The sequence below is a fragment of the Augochlora pura genome, chromosome 7, assembly GCF_028453695.1.
Source record: "Augochlora pura isolate Apur16 chromosome 7, APUR_v2.2.1, whole genome shotgun sequence".
Classification (NCBI taxonomy): Eukaryota; Metazoa; Arthropoda; class Insecta; order Hymenoptera; family Halictidae; genus Augochlora; species Augochlora pura.
This window is the reverse complement of record NC_135778.1, coordinates 35281296-35302341: the sequence shown is the minus strand read 5'-3', so window position 1 is coordinate 35302341 and position 21046 is coordinate 35281296. Positions and strand designations below refer to the sequence as shown.

The 21046-nt window shown below is 42.2% G+C and overlaps 2 protein-coding genes and 1 pseudogene across 3 annotated transcripts; 1 reads left to right on the top strand and 2 right to left on the bottom strand.

Annotated features, from left to right (window-relative positions):
- Window positions 1–254: 254 nt before the first annotated feature.
- Window positions 255–2902, bottom strand: LOC144472254 (uncharacterized; annotated as a pseudogene). The gene is made up of 4 exons (XR_013494404.1): window positions 1930–2902; window positions 1460–1726; window positions 1038–1069; window positions 255–693 (listed from the first exon to the last, which is right to left on the bottom strand). The product of XR_013494404.1 is annotated as an uncharacterized LOC144472254 (transcript).
- Window positions 2903–3774: 872 nt separating this feature from the next.
- Window positions 3775–20004, bottom strand: LOC144471927 (uncharacterized). The gene is made up of 11 exons (XM_078184519.1): window positions 19637–20004; window positions 13578–13686; window positions 13020–13129; window positions 12250–12360; window positions 11351–11533; window positions 10958–11177; window positions 10698–10787; window positions 9915–10072; window positions 5903–5995; window positions 5611–5697; window positions 3775–5536 (listed from the first exon to the last, which is right to left on the bottom strand). Exons 2-11 carry the CDS (start codon window positions 13640–13642, stop codon window positions 4443–4445), a joined length of 2211 nt encoding a protein of 736 aa, XP_078040645.1. The 5' UTR covers window positions 13643–13686; window positions 19637–20004; the 3' UTR covers window positions 3775–4442.
- On the top strand, window positions 7014–8366 carry Acbp1 (Acyl-CoA binding protein 1). The gene is made up of 3 exons (XM_078184518.1): window positions 7014–7197; window positions 7374–7488; window positions 7776–8366. Exons 1-3 carry the CDS (start codon window positions 7183–7185, stop codon window positions 7913–7915), a joined length of 270 nt encoding a protein of 89 aa, XP_078040644.1. The 5' UTR covers window positions 7014–7182; the 3' UTR covers window positions 7916–8366.
- Window positions 20005–21046: the final 1042 nt, after the last annotated feature.

Below are 21046 nucleotides of genomic sequence, written 5' to 3'. Positions count from 1 at the left end.
AAGGATCCGCAATGGTCGCAAAATGTTGGTGACATGAAAGTGTGGGTGCGAAACCTGTGAGGCACATCTACCTTGAAACGCTCCCTCAAGTACTGCCATTGAACAAGTATCAACAGAATTAGAACGTTTCCGCCTGAGCAGATCGTATAAATAGGAAGGATGATGATCCATCGGACTCTTACGTCTCGAACAGTTTTGCACCTTAAACCGAGAGATAACGGGGGCGACCTGATCGAAGATCCATCCAGTATCAACGGTTAATTGTTTGATTATTCTGTCCAATCTTCGATCAGATTGCAGAATATTCGATATAGGAACCAAACGGTCTTTTCAATGGAAAAATTCCACAAGGAGTATGGCGCGAGGATCGTCGTAGATCGAGCATGAAAATAGAAGGCAGTTTCGTAAATCAGTCTAGAATCTAGGTGGATGCACGGAGCCGCATCGCCGAGCAAACAAACAATCGTGTTTCCGTTTAGAGAAGATTGACTGCGTTCCAGGAAAACGCTGCTCGATTTTCGACGATCCCCGATGATGGAACGGAACAGTCTTGGCCGTGTCTTTCTGGATGCTGCTCCCGGGTCTCTGGCCAGTGAAAGACACTTACTATCGTGTTTTCTGATTCCCTTCCGCTTTCTGGACACTTGGTTAACAGTTTGTCGTGGCACTTCTTGTGCACCGCCGTTTGACAGGCTGGAACACGCGTAAATATCATCCATTAGTTAGAGGACAAACGATAGAGCAAGTACTTTTTCCAGGTTAAGGTACAAAATTTTGTTCTTTGCGCCCATTGATATTATTTCCAGGGTCATACAGCGCCTCGGAGAAGTCGCAATAATATTTGGAAAATGTTCTCAAGAAATTACAGAGAAGGTAGCGAACAGAACAATTGAGATGTAATATTCTATTCTTTGCGTTCATTGACATGTCATTCGGAGTCATGGAACACCCTGAGGTAAGCAAAACTATCCTGACGATCAAGGATGTCGTACAGACTTGAACAATAGACTGGATCAAGGATCACTTCCGGTATTTACCTTGGCACTGGTAGCCCTGCTTGCCGAATCCCCTGCGACAGAAAAACAGAGAGAAAAAGAGAGAGAGAGAAGGAGAAAGAGCGAGTGCGCATAGATTAATCAGCGTAGACGTTACAACACGAAGTGACCGATACTTGAATAATGCTAATCTATTTTTAGATGCACCTGTATAAAACCACTGCGTTCCGCAGTCGCTGTTTTATGATAAATGGAGAGACCCGCTCCGTGTTGTTAGCAGCCAACTACGTGTTAGAACTAGAGCCGAGTACATTCGATGAACGTCTGTTTACTTAAGGAGTGCGTTTCCTAATATACTGCTACAGGCATTCGACAAGTAGCCGCTTCATCGCCTGCCTACCGAATGTCTGCCACCGATCCAGAAGTAAACGTCCGATCATGGTACAAAAGCGGTGAACAATTACCAGAGAAAGTCCTTGCAGAAGGCGCAGAAGGTCGGCTGCCTGAAGAACTTGGCAACCAATTTATGACCTCTAACAACATGCACCTTGTTCTGCTTCACCGCTCCTCTTCTTCTGGTGATAGCGCCACCAACGTTCTCATGGATCCCCTGGCCAACTGCAACCGCTGCGGTAACGTCCCTTCTGGGGACCCTGGTCTTGTACACGTATGTCTTGCCGGTGGACGTCGATGGAGGCAGGTCCGCCGGGTTTAGAATAGGAACTCGTGTCCTGAAGTATTGATTTCGATCAGGAACCAAGGATACTTTAGTTAATTAATCGTAGATGAGATCGTACACTAGAGTTAGGCATTTAATGGACAAAATTCTATTTGATTATATTAAGAGCTTCGGAACGTGAAATCCAAGTGTTACAAATCAAATTTGCCCAACTCTGGTACACTGTTTTCGACGACTACGTACCGGTCGGCTCACCTGTAAATGTAGCCTTCTGCAGGCGCGCGGGTCTGCGGACTTTTACGGTCTGCCGATGACTTCCGATCCGCTGAAGACTTCCGGTTCGAGGATGCGCTGCCACCAGTATTCCACCTCTTGGCATGGGAACCACCGGTGAACATCATCTTGAAGGATTCAAGGTTAACTTCTCGCTCCGGAGAGTACAAGTCTGCTCCTCGTCATTTGCTAAAGTTCGTCGAGAAGAAAGAGTTCATAGTCGCGACACCGTTCCTTCAAGGTCGCTAAACTAGAAGTTCTGCATCTCGGGAGCGTTTTCTGTTGGACGTCAGGAAGCATTCTTCAGGAATCAATGATCACGCAGTCGTAACATTAAATAGAGGATAAACAAGATAATGATCGAGATTCGTTTGCTGGTACAGCGATTGGCAAACGATAAACAACCGTCAACATCGACTAGGCAACGCTGGCAAGCAGCCTCCGCGGAGATTCGAACAGAGGGCCACTGTTCCTATCCTTGAGGACAATCTAAAAAAAGGTAGACTATCGAAAACCCACGACGTTCGACGCACCACTGGGACCTTTCGTTCTCTCTATCTCTCTCTCTCTTTCTCGTTCACTGACAAATTTGAAGGGTGACTAATGCGCGAGGGAGGAAACGTTGCGTCGGAGAAGTGCCTCTAGAACGTGGTAGATGGAACCGGGTTTTCTTCCGTTTTCGGACTCCGTTCTCGTTCGGGCGATTCATTGTCTCTCGCTACCATAAGCAGTACCAGCGATGTCGTAAACGTCAGCTACACGTCTCTGCTGGTCGCACGTTCGTCGATGAATGCACACCGATTGATCCGTATGCGTTCCCCCGCAAGGCTTCCGGTGAACAGGGCACGACGATATAGAAAGTCTCGGTTCACCACGACGGACCGAAGCCCATGGATCATCGATACGGTGCTGTCGAGAACACAGGAACTGAATTTTGACGCCTAAAACGTTGTAGGTTTGCGCGAAACTCTCGAATCTATAAATATCAGCCTGTTGAATACCGCCCGCCATCGGGCCTCCTAGCGCCACACGCGGAAAATATTCTAGTCCCGTCGATCATTCGAATGTTCCAGCCTGGAACGGTCTCCCGACCATTCTTCTTTTTCTGAACATTCTTTTGTCACCATTAAAATCCAATTGTGAGTTGGATTTTTTTACGGGTACTTCTTTTTTATATTTATTTCTAGAAACCGTCGATCAACAAGGAAGGAACATGAATAGCTTCCTTTCAAGTCTCGTTCGTTGTGTCGAAGGAAGAAATTGGAATGCAGACGTGGACTTTTTATGCAAACGTTTGTATTTAGTTAATGTAATTAACGATGTGTACAGTGAAATTTGTTTCTGTATGCAGCAAGTACAGAGAAACGTGGTTACTCGTGGATCGTATCGGTGATTAGCGCGTTAAGTAATTCCCACAGTTCGTTACCGACGCGTCACGCAAAACAATCATGACTTTTACGCTCTCGGTTTAGTATACTCGTTACCTGACCGAAACATGATTGATAAATATATTGCTAAGCAAAATGTTAGAGAGGAGCCGCCTTGAACACAGCCATACAACTTCACACGGTCTTGCTGGCGCTATTTACAAATTAAAGTACAATTAGTTACAGGGGTTCGACACTGTTACACGCGTCGATGTCTCTTCGCTTTTTTTTTGTGCTCGCAAGAATGTTAAAGATTCACGGCGTACGCATGTTTTATGTTGTGTAAGTGTATGCGATGTGCAACAAAATCGTTTTCTCGGTGAGCGTGTGCGATATTTCGTAATGTCTTGATCGCTCACGGCAGAACTACGCGTTTAAATAAAGATGCGCTTAAACAGTATTCGTTCGTACAGTTTTAATTATTATAGCCGACCGGAAATATAAATCTATAATGAAATACAAGATAGCGCTATGATAATAAAGTTTATGACACACCTCGGCGAGATATCCGAAATTAAAATTACAACACGCTGTACTTTTCTAATAAATTCTCTCTTCGCTTTTTCCATGATGCTCTTCCGTATTAACTATATATTATAACTATTATCAAAAACTGTCTATCTAATGACTCGCACTAAGATGTTTGTGTATGTTTGTGTGTGTTTGTACGCCAACGTGTTTTAAGAAAGAATTACTCTCGTGAAAGAAATTGGGAATGATCAGAAGAGGCATTCCGTGACCGCGAAAACTATGAAACGACCATAAATTCTCCAATGTAGTCTGCGTGAACAGGGGGCAGAGGAGATCTACGAGTTTGTTGTCGCATGTTGATCAACTTTCTGTTTGGTCAAGGACCAGGCGCGTGCCACGGGATCGAGATCGAGATCTAAAATCTTCCAAGGGAAAGCACAAATCATAGCCATTCTATTGCGCACGTGTGTACTATTATAGATAGGGCCTGATATCTGAAACGTTCTTTTTTCAAACGACTCTTCTTGCGCGGACCTCCGAGTACCAGAGCGTACCGGAACCAAACTGAAATATCTCACAGCGTCGATTAAACGATTGTCAGTGATCGGTCGCTATCTTCTTCGGTTGACGTTCTTGGGCGCGTTTCAGCCGCTGCTGCAACAGATTATGTAGCTGTTCTATCTCCTTGGGAGCAGCCTGAACGATAAATATTCGGATAGCACCTTGAGCGTCCATTGCCGTTAATCTGAGCGACTTTGGTGCTGCCCTTTCCGCCGTCATGCCGGGCCACACTTTCGTGTTTAAGATTAGTCTTTGTGTGCCGGCTGTACGGCCCACCAACCGAGACTCTTCATCGTCCCGGTCATTCAGTCTCAATGTACCTCTTCCCCTTTCCTGCCAACTGCCGCTGGCTTTGTCGAAGGCAAACAATTTGCAATTTATCTGCAATACGTTCGTCTCTCCTTCCTCGCCAGTCAACGGTGTCACTTCATTGTACTTCCTCTTGTTCGCACGGTTCGCTTCTTCAAGTTCCTGCGCCGCTTGCGTCAATGTCAGACCTGGTCTGGTCGTAGGACGACACGCAACGGGAGCGTTGGAGAACAATAGTTCCGAGGAACCGTTCTCGTTCGTGCTTTCCTCTTTCTTCTCTTTGTCGTGCATGTTCTCCGAGACCTCTGTATCATTCGCTACCATCACTCGCTCCTTCAAGTTCTGACCGAATACAAAGCTGGGCTCCGAAGTACTGGGTGCTACCGCATTATCTACACTATTACTTTCGTTATCCTTTGTACCCGCACCCAGCGGCAGGAACCTGCACTGTGCGTCTTCCGATTTCTCCTCGGTTTTTGTCTCTTTCTCTTTTTCTACTTTTTGTTCTTCTTCTTCTTCCTCTTTTTCATTTTCTTTCTCTTTTTCTATTTCTTTCTCTTTCTCCTTTTCTGATTCCTCGATCTTGTTGTTCTCATGCGTAGTGTCATTCTTCTCCTCTATAGGATCATCTGTAACTTTAGCAAACGGATTCTGAAACTTAGCTGGCTGTAGAAACGTTTTGCTAAGAGGTTGTGGGCTAATCGTTACAGCTCCCAATTGTGAGGGCCTCAGTATAGACGATCTCCTTTTGTTAGCAAACGATTTGGTAAAGTCACTGTTCCCAAATTGATTACCAAATTTTGATGCTGCTAATATCGGATCTAAAAAAGAACTTAAGAATTACTTTTACGGCCCTTGATTAATAACCGATCAATGGCAATAGAAGTCAACTCACAATGTGGTTTACTAGGTGACTTGTTGGAACTTGAGGAAGATGCTTCTGTGTTATTATCAGAAGGCGGGCTCTCCATTTTGTCTGAAACTAAATGCAACCATTCTTAACGTGCATCCAACCATGTAGACTATAACCTGTGTGTTTACAGATAAATGTTCGAACCAAAAATACTCCAAAGTTAGTTGACTACCCTAGAATGCTAGGGAGAGGTATGTCGTGCGAGAAGGAGGAAGGGAAGGTTGTAAAAAAAACAATTACGAATTGAAAACAAAAAGCATCAGATTCTATTTACCAGTGGTAGCGTTTTTAGACGGTTCGACCGACGGTTCCAAGGGCGGGTCTACTTTTAAAATAAAAACCGGTCTGCTCGCCTCTTCGTTGCTCTCTATATGAAACACGAATTAAACAATTAGAACGATTGTCAAACAATGTTGGTTGGTCAATCTGTCGAAATTGAACGTGAGTAAATATTCTGGTAGGAATATCCATAGGACGTTGGACTTTCAGAGAGGCTCGATACCGAATGCTCTCTGCCTATAGCTAATCGAAATCGTTTCATGTAACTGTACACTGTTCGAACTGATAGTTTATTATTTTATCAGAGAAGAATCACAAAACGCACCCTTGCAGTCCGCCATTTTTTACGTGGAAGTGATTACGCCGCCGCCAGTGTCATCTGCCTGGGTTTTTCGAAACAATGAGAAAATGGCGGGTTCGTAGACACAGGGGTTCGCAACTTTGTTTGATTTTGGTCTACGAAATTCGTGGTGAAGGAGATCAATCAATTATCTAAAACTCAAATAACGAGAAATCAAATAAGCTAGAATTTTATTGCATACAATTTTCAATGCAACGCTTCGCACGATAGAATCAATTCGGATTTATATTGTCAATCGGTGCACTTAAGATTGCATCAAATTTCTATAAGTCTTGCTCGAAAATGTAATTTTAATTATATCGTTGAAAATTTATATGACGATAGTCTTACGTTTGAAACCATACTTAATATTATAGAGAGTATTTGAAAATGATTCGACTATCTTTTGTAACTTTCAAATAATTGTAAATATTGTTCAGTTATGCGATTTTCTGACGACCACAGTGTACACATGTATACTTATTATATATACCGTGCTGATGACGCCATCATCCGGACACACATTAGCAAATTATATGTCCGAGATTGAACGAAAGGTACATTATATATATTGAATTTGAATTTCGAATAAACATGATTGCAGATAAAGGTACATATTTTCATTACCGTTTTCGATGCAATCAAGTTTCCGTCGTTTTGTACTTAAATTAGAATCTCTGTTGTTTATCGTCAATCTGTCTAATTTATTTTCGGGAACGTTATCGACACACACCATTAAACACATAACGATTGTAGATTTTTCTGTTCGAAAAGTTATCGGACAGTTATCGTGGACATTATGGTGGCAAAGTGAGGAGTGGGAGACGTTTAAATGACGACGCTACAGCAAAATTTCCGTAGTCTTCTAATACGCATCGTGGATACAACGTGGGTCTCTGATTTTCAACAAATTTCTATATAGATACAGAGCAACTATGTCTCTAGACGAAGTAAATATATCCTCGTGTTTAGTATACATGTATATATATCTTAATTAGTGATCTTGTTATTTGTTTGGTTCGTTTACATTGACTTTTCATCATTTGTTTGTGCGGTCAATATTTTCGCCTATAATTTGCACCGCATTCGGCACGTATGTTAGACCTAACAGGAATATCATTTTCAGAAATTCAACCAGGCAGCCGAAGAGGTCAAGGAACTGAGTTCTCAACCTTCAGATGCTGATATGCTTGAACTGTACTCATTGTACAAACAGGCTACTGTGGGAGATTGCAATACACGTATGTAAAATAAGTACAAATCTTTTAAAGCGTGTCCAATTCAATTGCATTACGCCAAATTAGCACATTATAAATACATATTATATCAATGTATAGTTAAATAGAATTTATTCAAAATACTTGACCTTTGATCATCTCAGTCTAGCATTACATCATTTGCAATGCTAATCATATGAACAGGAATACTGAGAATTTTAGGAAGGCTTAAGATACAATCTGAATCAGTAGTACAGGTATAAAAATTCTAGAGATAAAATATTTCTTTTACATTATAATTATTTTTTTAGCAAGGCCAAGCGTATTACACTTTAAAAGCAAAGCCAAATGGGATGCTTGGGACCGCAAGAAAGGCACGAGCCAAGAATCTGCAAAGGAAAACTATATTCAAAAGGTGGCTGAACTTGTAGCTTCCATTGGGAAAAAGTGACTTCCATTTGCACAAGATATTTTATGTGCTGCATAACTATCGCACGCATACACAGAGATTTTGCTGTGTTTTACATCTTCCATATTTTTACCAATGCGCGTATACAACATGGGATCCAAGACTAGCTTATTTTTTGTATACTGAAGAGTGCAATAGTTGCAAACACGCTTTTATACAGAATGTGGAGTTGTAAAGAATTGACGATCCACGACCAATGAAATTTCTATTGCTATTTAATGTTTAGTATCGTTGATAATAAGCAGTAATCTTCCAAATACTTTTCTTGTACTTTGCTAAGGCTGATGACGACGAAAGTATTATGAGATACAATCTCTCTTTTTCTTAAGAATATTTTACACATTTTACTTAAGTTACATAGTCGCATTCAAGTATATACTTAATAAAAACAAAATAAACAATATTACAGTAAATAAAAGAAAATACACTGGTATTAGTGAAATGATACCATGACCTGTTCTCCATCTTCAAATGCAATCCAGCGAGCTATAATATGGAATTATCAGACAAATAAAATGAGAAAAAGAACAAAATAATAGTAGTGTGAATTAATAATGTATTTTACGTAGGTTTAACATTTCTTTCTTATCATTATATACACATACGCAAGAAACTAACTAAGAGAAAAGAAATAATATTACGACATTCGAGTGTTTTTAGGTAAACATCGCGACAGAACAGAAAGAATCCTAAGCCTTCTCTGTATCCCTCTTTCATGATTTGACTAAAAAAGGAACACATCATTATTTATACATCGTGAACATTTCATCCTGACAAAGAAGAAATTAGTATTCACAGTGTAGATAGGGTCGGTGTCATTCAAATATATAAATCTACAATAATCGCTATTACAATAGTATGAATTTTGAAGAGCATTTGTTATTCTTTCTGCTCCATGAATTTGATTCATTCCGTGTACTCATTCAACAAGTTTTTTTTAGTCCAAGATTGTTTCATGTTTTTCAGACTTGGAAATATTAATTATTACAACTAGACTGCGTGTGCATTTATAGCATAATTAGTTTTCTAGTTGGTTTCCAACTGATGGAACCTCTTAATACATTTTAATCCCATTCATTTATTGTAAACCGATTTAACAAACGGTCTTATGTTTACATAAACAATTTGCAGTCTATGAATTAAACTTATAAAATAATGAATTGATTAATCTTCTAAAAAACTAGACTCAAGCGAAAACTTACCGTATGAAAGTAAAACTCTATCGAATCTCAAACAGAAACGACAGTCGTTTTATTATTTTAAAAAACAGAAAGAAAGAAAGACACGTGAGAGAGTTCCTAAGTGGAAAACACCAGTAAAGAACGGTCTTCAGACAATTTTACAAACAAGTACAACTTGACAACGAATTTGTTTCTGTTTTTATTGTTTGAAAAATACCGAACAGAGATTGGGACCAGTCGATACTAAATTAATAAATATGCATCTCGTTTCTTCGCGTAGGTTCGCCTGTTCTCCCCGAGGAACCACACGACACCGAACACGTTCCCTTATTCTGAACGACAGCGAAAGCAGCGTTAATTAGGACAGAAACGGAAATTTACATCGACCTCGTAGTTGGTACACACAACATATGTGTGCGCGCGCGCGTGTATAAGGTATATACGTATATGTATGTATGTATGTAGGTATGCATGTACAGTGGGGGATGATAAAAAATATTCGTATGCTATTTTTTAATGTTTCTGAAATGAGTTCGAGAGGAATTATTTTGATACGATGTTAAAAAGCATTGCTATAAGTAATATGCAATTCATTAACATTGAGATTAAGTAAAAATTAACAGGTAGCATATACGAATACTGTTTTGTTCTCTCACTGTTCGCGCGTGAATGAGTTCAGTTTGATAATTAAAACACGAAGAGAGACCAACAAAGAACAGGATAAAGAAGAAGTGTAACGAAACGAAAGGGTAGAATGAATGAGAAAAAAGACTGGAACTCTGGCCTCTATTTTCTCTTACTCTTGTCTGTGTGCTTCTTAGTGAGAGGTGGATGATGGTGCGTCTTTATTCTGCTAGCCTTCAGATGATCACCGTGGACTGTTCTCGAGTTCTGGCCAGCCATCGCAATGTCGCTGGCGTTGTCGGATAACTGGCGACTCGTCGATGCCCCGTCGAACCTGGTGAAAACAGAGAAGGTGACGGGAACAAAAAAACTCGGTGGTAGAATAATCTCGCAGCTTGCTCGAAAGTTAAGGCTGTCGTTAAAGAGCGCCTGTCTCGATTCTTAAGCATATTTATGTCGTGTTTTGTTGTTTTTAAATAAAAAACTGCATCGCGATCGCTCGAGCTAAAAGATCCAATCCACTGTCATCGAGTCGCATACTGCCGCGGAGTAATCGCTGCTTCGATATCGTTTGCTGCACAAGTGATAGAACGTGTGTATAGATGTTTATTTTCTCTTTCTCTCTCTCTGTTTTTTATCTCGTGTACGTTGGGTAGGAGAGGCGGGTTCGGTGCGTACACCGTATGTTTACAACAAAGTTACAACAGGAATTTGCCGACGAAAAACGAGAAGAGACAATTGTGATAATATATAACCGCGGGAACACGTTGAATCAACGATTATGCTTTTTCTCTATTTCTCTGTTTTGTCTCTCCGTCAGGTAGTTTAGTAGCAGGAACAACGTCTCGGCAGATCGCAGTGATTATTACTCGCAGACGTGAACGACGACAGGAATTTCTCAATTGTCGAGCAGAGATCGAGCGAGCGTGTTCTTCTAGAGATCTGTGATTTAACTGTACGTTATTGACTCTGGCACGCCGTTCACCGTCTTCGACTTCAGCACATCGTTTTCAAAGGACATTATTGTCTCCTTTCCGTTCTCGTAAACCCTGCGGAAGCATCGGTTATCATTAGTTTCTGTCGGACGGTATAGAAGTTAACGCATTCGCAGCCGGTAATATACTACTTTCGCATTTGCGCAAATTTTTAAAAGGGAGCGCGCGCTTTTCACCCGATTCCAGCTGGGAATGCGTTGCCAAATAGAACAATGCTGGCTTACTTTTGCGTCGTAATCTTTTTGCCATTAATGAATCTAGTTGATGTGCTCGTCCTCTTGACAGCGCCGCCGCCGCCGCCGCCACCCCCGGACGCATCAAAGTTAGTGAACGTCGCACCTTCGAAAAATGGTAAAATGCCGGACCCGAATGTAGTGAACATGGATGTACATGTGTTGTTACTGCTGGGATGGCTATGCCCATGGAAGCCAGCTCCGGCGAGGACTTTGGGAAAATTAATAACATTGTTTTAATCACGAAAATTCAAGGACCTTTTGTCAATCATTATTCAATTAATCACACATGGTCATTGCATTCGATCGTTTTTGGTACTCTGCACATATGTATATCGGTGGTAACATTGATAATTTGTGTTGTGTTACACATGAGCCGCTTACCTCTCATCGTATATAAATCTGAGAAAAAATTATTGCCGAAGAATTCGCTAAACACATCCTTAGGGTCCCTGAAGACGAACGTATTGGAGAAATGTGTGTCGAAATCGTCCTCGTGCCTTCTCTTGCCACCCGGCATTTGAAGACCTTCCTTTCCATACTGATCATACACTCGCCTTTTCTTTTCTGTAAAAACGTGCAAAAAGAACCATAATTATTATCGAGAATCATTATCAGATCACAAACGCTTTTCGTTTGATTTTAAATGCTCCAAACTCCAAGAAGCGAATGCTGCAAGGGTTGCGGTGTTAGTATAGTACTGCTTGGATGATTTCTCAACATCGGTCGACGAACATCACCGTAACAACAATCCCAGAGCAAAGAGAACAATCGTGGACATTCGGTGGAATAAAAAATCGTTCGTTAAGTCTCTCGAAGCAACAAGATCTCAATGTCTCTCGTTAGGTCAAGCGGTGGTTAGAAGCAGGCAATTATTAACTGCAATTACGGTGGCTTGTACACCGTGAAAGAGAAAATAGTAACTCTTCCACGAGCACTAATGCGAATGACCATCGAGAAACTCCGTTAAAAATCTCTTTGATCCTACTGCTTGTCGAAAGCACTACAGTAAGTTTATCCAAATACAAAAAACAAATGACGAATGAGGAACCTTTTAGCTGTACGAGTACGCTACTGATCATGTGGAAGTATTATAACCAGTACTCTTGAAGAAAGTAATTAACTTTTGCTACTTAAATAAACATTATATAGATACACGCATTAGGCCTGCGCAGCTAAGAGGTTGGCAAAAGAAGATAGAAAAAGAGTAGATGGAAAGAAACAACCACTCTCTCTCTCTTTCTTTTTGACCATATCAAAGTCTTTTTTCTCTCAAATGGTACCGAAAAATCGCTGGAAAGCAGAATCAAAGTAACTCCGGCAGGTGAATCCACGACCGGGCCTGGACGATGCCTTCTGATACAATCGTTGGTCGTAGGTTCGTCTCTTCGCATCTGGACACCGAGCACAGACGGGTCACAACAGATCGTCCGGAAAAACAAAGATTTCTAATTGACTATCTCTTTTCTCCCAAGAATAATCGTCGGTACACGTCGGCTCGTCGTTATTACAGCGATGCTTCGGTTGCTAATTAGAGTCGCTAGGTCGGTTCTCCAGTTTCCTGTTTTACAAGAAGTACCTGTGCCACTGGGTCAGATCTATACGGAAACTTGTTTCTAAGAATGACACGGACTTTTCATAAGGAAACTGTAGAAGCACAGTGGAGCTGCAAATAATATTGTACCAGTATGACTATTATTTTTTGTTAACAATTTCTCGGTGATATCTCGCAGCACCGCGGTGTCTATGAAACAGTTGACAAAGATCGATTTGATCCGTTCTAGATCTACTGGTGCGGTCGTGTATGCTTGATCGAGTCGCATCGCTAGCTCCCAGAATAAGTCGTACTACTTGGAGACCGCTTGAAAGAAAAGGCTCATGCGAAATTCGGCTTTGCTGACAAGCAGGAGCTCCCGTGGTTCGTCTCCTGTTGGCATCGCAACGCTCTGCCCAGCCAGGCAGTTCAGTCAAGTCACAGAGAGGATGTGATTCTTGAAGAACCATAGAGGGAAACTCGCTCTTCTAGCTAGCAAGGTATCTGGATAAAACTTACCATCGATGAGCACTTCATACGCTTGTGAGATTTCCTTGAACTTTTTGTTCGCTTCTTCTAGATTCTCTGGGTTTTTGTCTGGATGCCATTTGAGAGCCAATTTCCTGTACCTATAAATCAACCGGGAAATCAGTTCGATATATGTTATATTCGGTATGTCATATATATTCTTATCGTATAAAATATGCAAGAGAATTGTAGAAGATTTTAAATTGTATACTTTATAGGTTCAGGTGTAAAAATTCAAGCGAAAGATATTGAAAAAAGGCCCATCATAGACCAGTGAAAGATTAAAAAAAGAGTACGTTTGTTCTCTTTTGAACCGTGGTTTGAAGAGTCGCTTTCTGGATCGATGCCAGGCATTTCGAAGTGGGGGCTAAAAAGCCATTCATTCAATCTCTCATGGACCAGCATCTTTGCGGCCGCAGCTTGGAAAATAAATAGTCGGGGCCTATTTCCAGTACCCGGAATCATTTTGTCAGTTTTTCCAAAAAACGCGGGGAATCGGTTACCGAGTAATAATCGGCTCTTGTTTCAGTCTGGCAAAATGATACTCACGCTTTCCTAATGTCTCCGCTGGAGGCGGTTCGTTGCACCTCGAGTATTTTGTAGTAGTCCACCATCGTTCAAGTATGCTCGTGCTCGGGATGTCGGCTTAGACAACCACCTGTCGAACAATACGAGAACAGTTATTGCAATTAGCAGGCCAATTAGCAAACGACATCAGTGCCTAACAGAAGTTGTAAAAACCTAGGATCGGATGTCAAATCGCACCATTTGGACATTCAATTGTTGACTACAAACGCGGGCAGAAAATATTCATGGATTACTCCAGGAAATGTACTCCTTTTGTAGACCTAAGCGTTTTGTTAGTTCTAGCGTGAATCCTTTGTATCTACCATGTGGGTACGTGAGTCACCGACTACGTCACACGACTTGGCTGAGAATGTTGTTCAACCGTAATGCAGGGAAATTTCGTTTGATTATTCACAAGGAATGGTGCAACCACCGCGAGTCTAATGCAGACAACGTTTCCTAGACGGCTATCTAGAACTTGTGTTCGACTTGCGGAGCACTTTCGTCGTCGAAAGCTCCCCGGTGCGTCAAAGGAACTTTCGACCGCCCACCTGTTGCCATCAGCAGCAAAGAGATTCTCCTCGGAAGCTCTCGATTAACGTCGCGCTCGCGAGAGCAGGACATTCTTTCCGACACAGAGAGAAACACACCGAGAGAAGTGCACACGTTTCAGAATAAAAGCAGCGAAAGCGACGGTAATGGGTTCAAGGCTGATGGCAAGGGTTCAAGTACACCATTAAAAGGCGAAACACGATTAACGAATTGCGAATCTACGATTTCGTCGACTTCTTTGCAAACTTAGCACTTTCCTTTATAGACTCAAAATTATCTACATTCTATCGGAGATTGTAAAAGACGTTTTAGAAAATATTTAATAGCAAATATTAATTAATAGAGGAACGATAGATAACAAGTTTTGCTATTAAATACTAAGATAGTATAAAATAATGCTCACCGTATTCGAAGAATTTTATTAGTATAGATTTCTGACAATTTCTACGTAGAAACGAGCTAGAATCGAGGAAGTAGCGTGACTATTCCGACGAGTCATCACGGAAAATTCTGAGTGCGTTAAACGGCATCGATTTGTTAGAGGATTTATCGTAGTCCGAATTCTCCATTCAAGCTCGGAGACACCAAGAAAGAACTAGATATGTCAGCTCTCCGAAATAGTAACAACCCCCCCGTACCGTGTATCATAGTATTCCAGTCCGCGGAAATATATTCGCACCGCGCCGGGTTAATTTTACGCGCTGTTTTGAAAATAGTTGCCGCGTATAAATGGCTCGGCCACACTCGTTTATCTTCAAACTGCACCATCCGTGGATTCAGCTTTGTAAAATCTGTCGATCGACTTTGCAGATCCTAAAGAAACGCTGATTGTCGCGTACCTGGTATGGATCAACACCATCCCAGATCACCATTATGGTCCTAGCGTGACAACACTTTCCAGCGACGCGGACATCTCCCTCGAGGACATGACCGGACTGCAATCACCGGACCGATTGAGTAATTGTCCGCAATGCAGTCATCAGATTTGGCCCGAAAGATTCTTTCAGGGACTGTCTTAGCGAAACTGCAGTGCAGATAATTACCGAATCACCCTCTGTGTGTGAATCGCTCGGTAGATGAGCAAGCTTAAAACTTCGGACGAGTCACAAGTGCATACGGTTATGACACCGGCAAAGAGGAGAAGCGAGGAGACACGCGGAAAACCGGTTGTACCTGAAGAGAGACGGTTTCACGAGGACGGAGGCTCGTGGCGGACTACTCGAACGGAAAACGCGGCTCAAAGTCAAACACGACTGGACCAACGAAAACGCTAAAGTTAGCCGAGACGTGTATCGAAAATAGTTCGAAACACGGAGGTGGAGGTCATTACGTTATCCCGCTTTGGCTCCTCCTTCTTACAAGAAAGAGAGAGACAGAAAGACTTGCTTCGTAGCGCACGTCGATCCAGTTCGAGTTTTGCTGCATTCTAGCCTTTCCATTCGACTGTGCTAGAGTGCACCCTCGAGTGATTTGGTAAGCACAGCGTTTTTTTTCTGTCCAGGACCTACGAAAAGCACGCGAACAGCAATTTAAGATATCAGAGATATTGACTTTCTTCTCGACCGGATCGAAGTTGACTAGCCGAGATCTGGTACAGCCTGTTACTGACCGAACAACTCCGGTGCTACATCGTAGGCCCTGCTAGGTCTATCGCGACTCATAGATACGATGATAGACAATTTTCCAATAGCCAGTTGAAGTTAGCTATTGGGATCGATATAATTAACGTTGACCTCAAAGAACAGAGTCTAAGAATGTATAGCTTGCAGGCGAGGGCGAAGGGCAAGAACCAGGGAGCAGGAGCAAGCGACCGGTGCGAACCATGGCGACAAAACTCGTTGGTCCAGGATCTAAGGACAATGGCACGAAAGGGAACGCGGGTCCTCGAGGCGAAACTGTTGGAAAAACGCCTACAACGACCCACGTCGCGATGACTGCTCCCCACCACGTTTCTACCTGGGACGAGTAAACCGTGTAGGCAGGCCAAAATTGCTTCCAAAAGCGATGTGACTCACTGATTCCGTGATTATCGCGTGAATACTCGCAGAATTATTATAAGCTACGTTTCCTGATGCCCACTGTCCACCGATATGCGGCGGCCACTAGTCATTACCAAGTAAAGCGCGCGTGTTTATATATAAAAAAAAAAACAAAGGACCAGATCGAAACGGCTTTCGAATTAAAACAGTATTTGAGGAAATTCTCTAACAGGTAGTTTCTTTGGTCGAAGCTTCCTCTTGGTTTCCGGGAAGATTTGCTCCTCTATCCGGCCGATCCGAATTGCCAAGAGTCCGCTAAAAGGTCGAAGACAGCAGCAAAGAAACGGGTTTGCGCGCACCGTAACGCTTCCGGTTTCGCGTGGTAATAGTCGTGAAACGCGGAAATGACGAGAAACCGCGAGGCTGTCCGGTTCGTATCGATCAAACGGAACCGCCAAATACGGCCCCCGAGCGGCAATCGAGGATATACCACCACGTGGCCGAACGCGATTGCGAAGCAGTTACCAGCCGATCGATATGACTAACACGACCAGTCGACAAGCGTTATCTATTTTATCTGAGCAACGCGTTTAACAAACCACGATAAACGCGACACACTTGTGCAATATCCTCCACGAAAAAGTTGATTTCAGTTTCAGATAGGAGCGGGGCCTTTTGTTCGATTGTAGGAGCTTCCGGGATGAAACGAAGTCGACAGCGTAAGCGAGACTTCCAAGGATCGAAGACGAAGTTTTTCAAGAAAGAAAAAAAAAACCAATCAAGCGTAGGTGGAGGATATAGTCCTCGGATAGCAAGCATGCTCGCGAAACCGGCGAACCTACGCAGTATCGTGAATCTAACGTATTAGGTCGTGCGTCGCGATTTCATTATTCTCCAGCTATCGTTGAGGACACATCTTTGCTTCCAACGGTAATGAAGTCGCGTCCAATTCTAATCGCCGTTGATTAATATTCATTGATGCCTATATCTATATCCATGTTATCGTTGCGACAATACCAGGTCGCAAACCGTTACATAAAAGTTATGCAAATTTTCTTGCCAGGTCATGCTTACGACTCATCGTCTCAAAACGTCGATCCCGAACGATTTCATTTATTGGAACGTCGGAATTAAAGCGGACGTTTTGTCTCTCGGTCGAAACGTATCCATCTCCTGGAGATTAAATTACAGGATTGTTGATCGAGGAAACGATCGTTTGCGATCGATCGAGGTAATCTATGGTTTTCCACAGAAAAAGCAAACCGATTAAACAAACGGTTCATGTAGAACAAGAGTACGAGAAAGAGAGAGAGAGAGAGAATGTGGGCGTCCTTTTGCGCTCTCCGAAGAAGGTGTGACGTCAGTTTTACATATTCGGGCAGTGAGCGATGTATTGAGGAAAAAGGATTTCGCGTGTTTGTCCCCGTCGTGTAGAAGGACAACGGTTCCCAGCATCCTTGTCCGTTTAAAATACAGACTGTTTCTCAGTCCGTCGCTCTTTGTTCTCGGTCCGTTGTTCCCCCCGCGTGTTCTCGAGCACACAGAGCTCTCAGAGGCGAACAGGAAATTCGTAATCGAAGAAGAAGGAGAAGAAGAAGAAAAGTGGAAGGAGGAAGAGCAGAGAACTTAGAGTCTCGGCTAAGGCATACAAAGGAGATAGGAACAAACAGAAAATTCATGACCGTAGAAGAAGAGCACGCTCGTGTTGGGGTGCCAGCGGCAATAAGCAACTAAAATTAACCGCCGGCCGTCGAAGCTGTCCTAGACCCTTTTATTGGCCTTTTAACCGACATTTTCTAGCCCCGACCTAGCGCAACAACCGTTGCGTATTGTTTTCCTAACGATACGCGCCGTCGCGGCGAATTCGCATGGGATTTCAATGAACCGCTCCGACGAGTAAAAAAAAAGGCTAAATGGTCCCTTCCGTTTAAACTTGCTCGATGGCGCAAAGTTACACAATATTATGCGATGCCAGCTAGATAATATATTTACACGGTATCCACGGAGAAATCAATGGTGCCAGAAATAGAGGCGGTGCAACGTTGAACATCGTCGGTTAACGGTGTAAAGAATTCTCGTCGGGGAGTTCATCGCCTATTGCTGCGCTCGCGAACTTTGTAGTTCTGAATTCGTCTAATCGTGTCGACTGATCTCCGATTGATATCGTGGCAGAGTTTGTGACGGTTACGCGAGATAGATGTGCACCGTGAACGGTGTTAATCGTTCGGTGACTAGCAACCATTATCGGCTACGAGACGCGAAAGTACCGCTCTTTGTTTCTCCTTCCGTTGTATGCATAATTGGCTAGCATGTAGCAGTGAGTCATTATTGTTTGATAATGAAACAACGCTGGCCGTTACGAAATCATCTCAGTCCGCGCTGGTAGACGAACCAGCGACCACCTGACTCGCTAGAGTTCCATAAATGCAGCAGTGATCTCGAAGAAACTCAATTAGAATGGGGGCAATTAAAAGGGGAACAGTCGCGTGTATCGCGATAATTTCTGATTGATTGTCCTGCCTGCAGACTTTACAGTGGCTCGTGATCGTGAGATCCGGCACGCTCGTCCGAGAAAAACGCTGTTAATTGTATCTTAATTATTGTCCTTGTGCCATAGTATTTTTTTTTGTGTCATGGGAGTTGGAAAATTGTAACGAGGGATATTCCACTTTGTGTATTCGCAACAGTGCAATGAGGGAACTTCTTGTGTTAGTATTCAGCCTTTGACAAAGGCTTCTTTTACAAAGAAACAATACCATGTAGAAAAAGATCACACCTGTAAGCAACGATACGAGACAAATTATAGCGTGTTGATAGAAGAATATATCATTATATTCACTATATATGGGTGGTACTTAATCAGGATCCGGATTAGTATTATAAACCAAATCCAAAGACCTTTTGGGAGGATCCTTTGAGAAGTCTTTGAAGAGAGATCATTTGCTCATCCTTGTAACAATGAACATCCTTGTAACAAAATATGTCGTCAAAGATTACTGTATCTGGAACAACAACTCAAAAAGACTAATCGATTCCCTCCAATGGCACTGTGTTTAAAGAATTTATGATAACCATTAATAAATAAATGGTTGGAGTAACACCTCTTCCAACTGAAGTCCTCAAAGATTGATCTTAAGGGGCAACATATCAGAGTCCAGGTGATTCCGAATAGAAATTGCAGTGTTTTGTCTAAGATGTAGGAACAATGAGTGGAAAACTAGGTTGACGAATGGTGGAAATGACAAGAGTGGTTTCGCGGAACGTTCGCAGAGTTGCTACCGCGTGGAACGTTATCGTGAGCATTGTGAAAAATGCGTTGTCATAGGTTCTAAGGTTCGCGAATGCCAAAGCAAAAGCGTCTAATCGCGCGATAACATGGACGGAACGGGAACCGTGTCATTCTTGTAACGTTTCACGAAATACGTTAGTCTCTGCTCGAGAACGATGTTTCCCATCGATGACGCAGTCTTTTGCCAATTTTTCCAAAAACCCATTGCATTTTAGACTTACCGAGAAGTGGCTCCTGCTACGTCCACTCCAATCACACTCGGCGACGAATTTTTCACGGGAAAAGCGAAACGTTGTTTTCGTTACGGATCCAGAACAGACACAGTGCAGACGAGAAGCGACAATCTCGCGAAAAAGTAGAGAAATGCGACTGTCGCGTGAAGTTGGCGCAAACAAAGCTCGCGTGATTCAAGATGGCCGTTAGCCGTTTCGATTTTTCTAAAGGACCGTTTTACACCGCTCCTTTATTGATCGGGTAAATTTGATTTTAAACACGTCGCACGATCGTGTTCGTAACGGACGTTTCTTGGCGTGAAATTTGCATATCTCCGTTTTGATACCGGTTTCAAATAATTTCGATGGACGCAAGTAGATCGATAATAAGTTTCGAATTCTGAACAACTACCACCGGCCACCGTTGCGTTTGCAAGCGAACTGTCGCGTCGGTAACACGAATCTCGTGGAATTACCCGCGAGATTCAATCCAGGTATCTATTATTTATGCGGATATTACTGTTGCAGCCAAATATGATTGTTGACGAAACTTGGAAACGAAAATCTCTTTCCAGTGACCAGTTAACGATCACAAACGAATTTACTCGCATCGATTCGTCGTTTAATTCCCTCGAAGTTTAATCGATCGAGAGTTTGCGAAGGGAAACGAAACATTTCAAAAATTCAGTTTACTTGTTTCTAAATGATAGTCAGTTTATGCAAAGTGTTTAATTTGACCCGTGAAACTTTCTATTCGCATAATTCAGTTAGATATACACGTTCAATTTAGATTTTTACTATGGTATCGCAATTGTTTGCATCTACCATAAAGTGCAATTCTCCGGCTTTAATTAGTACCTTAGAACATTAGGAAATGTATTAGAATAATATTTTTTTTGGAAGAGACTCATTTTCGTTGTTTTTTGATCTAAGATCGTATGCAAATTGCAGTAAGAATCATATGGTCCATTGGAACGAGTATAACGCCACCACTTGTAGCGACAAAATGCTCAAACTGCTAGCCAAAAGTTGCTCAAAGAATAAAGTACATCGACCGTTCATAATCGATCTATATTCTTTCGATAGTTGGCGCTCCGCAGAATTTTATACTAATAGTATCTAGCGGAAGAGTCTAGAAACCATTCTGCACGCGTCCAAGAATGCAGCAGATCATTTCTGTCAGAATTAGCAGATAATCTTACGTCAAAATTCGTAAGAATCATCTGTACTAATATAAATAAGAATTAACATAGAAATGATCGTAACGCGTAAATTGCAAGTAATAACGAAGAATCCCTCGTGGGCAACCTGGATGGCAAATCTTATGTTCGAAGCAAAATTTCACTGTTGAATCGTGTGGAATATTTATTTATTTATTTCACTTACAATATATATATATTTTTTTTTCAATCAGCCTTC